Consider the following 5,414-nt stretch of genomic DNA (forward strand, 5'->3'; position numbering starts at 1 on the left):
ATTTTATTCTGGAACGCTCGCTAAGCATCTAAACAGCAGCAAACTGCAAAGAGGTCAAATGAGTGATGGTGGTTTTGGTCCCTCAGCGTGATTGCGACGACGAGGTGAGGGAAGTCGCTGAGTCGCGTTGACAAGAAGGGAACATAAGAGAGAAACGTTGAGCCGACTCGGCATGAATGACAAAGCGCCAACAATGATGCCTGATGAGAGCATCTGACTTCCTGCATGCGCTCTTTTGATCATTCAGTTTTTCATTACAAATCACGGCTGTTGTGTGCCACTATCGTATTCTGTCAGAAGAAGAAAAAATAAACTCCAGTCGTACACACAGTGGGCCATTCCAGATTTGGAGAAATCGTTCCCCAAGTGGAATTTCAAAATAAAGTTGTTGTGACCTTACATAACCTATATGACAGAAAACATACATCAAGCTTTAAATGAACCTTTTTGCATGATTTTGTTGATAATTATAATTATTAAAACACTTTAATTGACTAGATTTTTTTTAAAACTGCTCTGAGGTTTAGCGTCTCAACATATGAACATGTGACCCTGTAACTAAAACCTGCAGTGGACCAGAGCACATGTAGACAATCATTCACTCATTTTTAGTGGATATGTGCTTTAGAAAACAGAAGAATGGATAAGGAATGGATCTATGAATGGATTACCATTCATAGATGTGATATTTCAGATCAAATTCCATCTGTTGCAGACATAACTTTAAATTCATAAACATTATTGTTATTATTAACAAATATTTTCTTGCATCTCTGATTAAAAAATGTGAAAATTACTTGATGTGTTTTTAGACGCTGGAACAGATTATTCCATTTTCCTTTTTACTATGAGAATTATTTTTTTTTTAAATCGGAACAAAGCGTTAGCCAACCAGCTTCCATATTCACTGTATTGCAAAGGAAAAACTCCACCACTATCAGTTGGATTTGGTGGGGCACTGCTCTGCCTGCCCCTAATGCAGTATTAGCCCTGTCTGACATCTTCCACTCTCATATGCTATTTTATAGACTATATATTTGGAATTTATGTTAAAAAGAAGGTAAATCCCTTGCAGACTATTATATATTTGGTTTGAAAAACGATTAGTTCTGTTCATGCCGTCAACAATAATTAGAAAGACCTTGATGCCACCGTGTCATTTAATTGTCTCGCCAGTGTTTTTATTCGCATCTTTTACTGCAGAGTGAAGGTTAGTAATCTCTGAGCGCTTTGAAGAGAGAACAGTCTGTCTCTTCACCAGCATGTTGGAATCTCCCCAGGCTCGTCACTGTCTTCAGTTATTATCAGTTTTGACACACACCAAAAACTCATTTAGAAATCATAGTTTGATAATTAAAAACCCAACTCATTCCATTCCCGCAGGAAGGTGAGCATGGGATGCTCGCAGCGGCTGCCAACATGCGTGTTCATTCCCAAAAAGTTGATCCTCATCAGCAGTCGCTGGTCGGCCTCGCCCTTTATGCCCCTCTTGTAGTATCAGCTCTTATTTCCATTTCAAAAGCCTTCACACAGATGCAAGTCAAATTCTGAGCAATAAACATGGAAAAAAAGCGTAGAGGGGGACAAACATTTTTTAGTCGATAGCACAGCAACAATGGGCAGTTTTAAAATGAATAAAATCCAAGAAAAAAACTGAGATGAGTACAAACAAAAACAGCCGGAGATGTCAAAACTCAAAGATGTCCCAGTGTGGAGACCCACCAGCAGCCATCATGGATTCTGTGCTTCGTGCAAACTCAATGCATTTGATTTTCGCTCCATGTTATTTTGTTTGTTTGGTTTGAGTGCTGATTGGGACCGAGGTCAGGCATTAGATGATTTGAAAGATACATTTTATACGATGCAACTTCAATCAACACAATACAACACATGCCCTGCAATCATGCGACATGATAACAAATGAAGTTGCGCCTGCACACAAATGGAAACGCTCCTCTTTTGTTTGTCATTAGTTCTAATCTCAGTATTTTCACCGTGCGTGCCGGCCTGAATGCAATGCGTTATACTCCGTTCGTTATCCTCTTTGTATGCCGCACTGTTTCAGCTCCAAAGAATTTGAAATCTCCCAGTGTCCTGACACTATTGCATTTTTCATTGGTATTTTAAGCAGAGTTGTGAGGTCTTAGAAGACGGCTGGCATTAATTCCTCCGAGGTAGACGGATTCAACTTCTCCCTGGAAAGCGGCTTAACACAAAGTTCTCCCCCACCTCCAAATGACTCAACTTCTCACATATTTGAGCACGCTCAAGAACAATAGCTAGACCGCAACACGGGCGCTATTTATTGTCCATAGTATGTTGCACACGGACATTAATTCAATTGAACGCAAACTTCTAGGGTAAAAAAAAAAAACTGTTTGAAAAACGAACGAACATGATGACAAAGAATATTCCAATGCCATCCTCCACATATAGTATTGTCTCTGTAAATTTTGGACAAATGATTCGATGAATTATTTAATTCATTCACTACCATGGATGTCAAAGATCTATTTGAACTGCGCTGGCAGTGAATGAGGCAATCAATGCTACGATGATCATAAAGTATGTCACAATGTTACGCAACACCATTTAAACTTCTCCTAATGCCTGCCAGGAAAAGTGCAAATACTCTTTAAACAGTCACATCCATTGATACCATCCATGTTGAACATGAACTGTAGCTCTGCACGACTGTTGTGAAAAGACTCATGAAATCATTTTTCATCTGTGTGAAACATTTTTTCCATTTGACGGGCTAGAATTTGCATCGCCACATCGTGCAATTACAATTTTGTTTTTGAATCGCAGCAAAACCAGCGGCTGAGGCTCATCCACTCGTGAAATCTGTGATAGACAGGTAGAGATAAAAGTACCGGGCCGTTCTGGAACGTGCAATGAAAATAATGTCGATTTGATATTACAACCTCTTCAACTGCTTCTCATTATTTTTCTGGGCACTACTCGACTACTTGTGTTTGCCCCTCATGGACTAAACTCATTTTAACACCAAGTCCTTGCAAACTCACTCCCCCACAAGGGAGGCAATCTCTCTTTTTGTCAGTGGACATCAGATAGCGCTTCTGTTTTTTGTTTTTCTTCTGAGCCCAAACATTTCCCTCAAACGGCACAACACTGCCCTGAAACCATTTGTCTCTTTCAACTCTTTGGTCAACTGCAGCATCACACATATAGTCATATCTGTTTGTGACATCAAAGGTCACCAAATGTAAATACAGCTTTTTTTTCTTTCTTGACGAGACAAATGGAGGCATTTATTTGAGGATAGGTATTTATTTGGTCAAGTGGATGACACACCCCGGTATTGAAGTTGGGTTGACATCTATTTGAGTGGAGCTACAAATTATATTGCATTATGTAAGTGGAAAATATGCGCTTCACAGTCCAGGTTGGAAGAGGTCTTGGAGTCTTTCAGAGGAATTTCTCCATGCGCGTCACACTGATTCTGGCCAGTTTGGAGATCCAGCGATTGGAGTGCGTGGTGTTGTGCGATGACGTCGGAATAAAGCCGCTCTTTCGGAGGAGGGAGATAGCCCCCGTCTGTGGTGAGCTGACATCCAGCAAAAGACGAGCGAAGCCCCGTTCTTTGCAGAAGTCCAATGCCCGCTGGGTCAGCTGGGAGCCCACCTTCCTGCGACGCCACGGGAACGCCACAACTAAGAAGGACATCTCTCCGCTATCGCCGCTCCCATCGGCCGATGATCCTGTCCCTAATCTGCCGTTCAGGATGTCATGATGCTCTTCTTCGGTTTCCCTTCTCCCGGTCATCATCACCATGCCCACCACCCGGGACAGTTCTCCGTCTCCCGCCTCCGCCACCCAGAAGCCATTATTTGGGTTATCCAGATAGTTGGCTTGGATATCAGCCATATCTGCGCTCAGCCTTCTTAGCATGTAGCCCTCGTAGATTTCGTGGCAACAGAAGTAGATGAGCCCTGCCCATGCAGCGCCAAAGAGCAGTGCCTGGAAGTAGGAGCTGCTGCCGAGCACGTAGCCGGCCATAGAGATGCTCAGTGCCACACCCACGTGGTCCGGGTGGCTCATGGACTTGAAGAAGGCCGGGTATATGTTCTCACGAACGCCGTCACAAAACAACTCTGTGACCACACGTTGATCAGAGGGCCGGTATTCCCTGATGTTGAGCTGGACTGAATGAAGGAAGCAGGAGAAAGAGCTCAGCGAGGCTAATCTATGTGCAGCTTTAACATTCTTGCTGGATTTTCTGATATGGAAGCTAAGAACAGTGTTCTGGTCTGGCTAAGGCAGTTTCTGTACCAAATGGATGCAAAGAGCAAATGTAAAAAGCACAACTCAAATCAGGATCACAAAGGTTACTATAGAAATCTTTGGATGAGAATAACAAAACCACAAACACCTCACAGAATGTGACAATTATTCCTGATCTAATCAGCTAATTAAAGAAAATTCATCCTAACTTACGGTTGTTTTTCTGGGCCATGATGACTCCTACGTTTTTCGTGCACTATGAACTTCTCGACGCTGTGCTGGCCCCAAAACTTAAGCTACGTCTAATCAGCCAATCACAGAGGGGATGCAAATTACTCTGAACAAATCCCTTTAACACCTCCCTCCAAACACAAACACACATTGAGATCATCAAATGAAACGGCTGCCTGAGTGGACACGCTTCAAATCAAATAGATCACAGTGTTTGGATGATGGGATGTCTTTCCAAAGTTAATTATCTCAGTTGACGAACTCTGCAGTCAAGGAGGATGAGCACAAATCCCGATTAAATTAAAGCCTGATGTGAATTCAGTGTGTTCGTGCTTTTTTCCTCCGAGAAATAATATTAGCTACAGCCGTGTCCTCCGCCACACTGCCTTTAAACGTATTCTCGTGAAAGCAAAGTTTAGATGGTGACATAAACATGGTGGCAGGGTCCATGTCTTCTGATAAAGCGCCCCTCTCAACAACTGCGATTAAAGTCAAGTCAAAAATGTTCTTAATTATTTCTATTTCTAAAAATGATAATCTGATCAATGTTGGATTTGTGGAATATGAATTAAGCAGAAAAATCCACCCCTTCTTGTCTCTCAGGGTAGCCATTTTATCTTGTATTGTCACTTACTGTCGACTGAAATGATATTAAAGTGGCAAAAGTGCTCAATTTGTGAACATAGTATAACGTGCATGGTATCCACAGTTTAAAGCGTTTGTTTGCGCCGTTAAAGAACATTTGCTTCCCGGCCAATGGAAGCGGCTCCTCTCATTGCCTTTAAAACAAGCTCACAAGAGGCAAAACGTTTTTGACACTGTGGAAACAGAAATAGACAAAGTTGCACAAATTCTAGCCCATCAAATATATTTGTTATGGATATTTAATACAAGTATTGCTTATCTAATGCTAGTCTACAGTTACTGCAGTTATG

General features: G+C 41.8%; 1 protein-coding gene across 1 annotated transcript; it reads right to left on the reverse strand.

Annotated features, from left to right (window-relative positions):
* Positions 1-3,432: 3,432 nt before the first annotated feature.
* Positions 3,433-4,480, reverse strand: LOC133167102 (probable N-acetyltransferase camello). The gene is made up of 2 exons (XM_061297653.1): positions 4,462-4,480; positions 3,433-4,169 (listed from the first exon to the last, which is right to left on the reverse strand). Exons 1-2 carry the CDS (start codon positions 4,478-4,480, stop codon positions 3,433-3,435), a joined length of 756 nt encoding a protein of 251 aa, XP_061153637.1.
* Positions 4,481-5,414: the final 934 nt, after the last annotated feature.

The sequence above is a fragment of the Syngnathus typhle genome, linkage group LG2, assembly GCF_033458585.1.
Source record: "Syngnathus typhle isolate RoL2023-S1 ecotype Sweden linkage group LG2, RoL_Styp_1.0, whole genome shotgun sequence".
NCBI classification, from domain to species: domain Eukaryota; kingdom Metazoa; phylum Chordata; class Actinopteri; order Syngnathiformes; family Syngnathidae; genus Syngnathus; species Syngnathus typhle.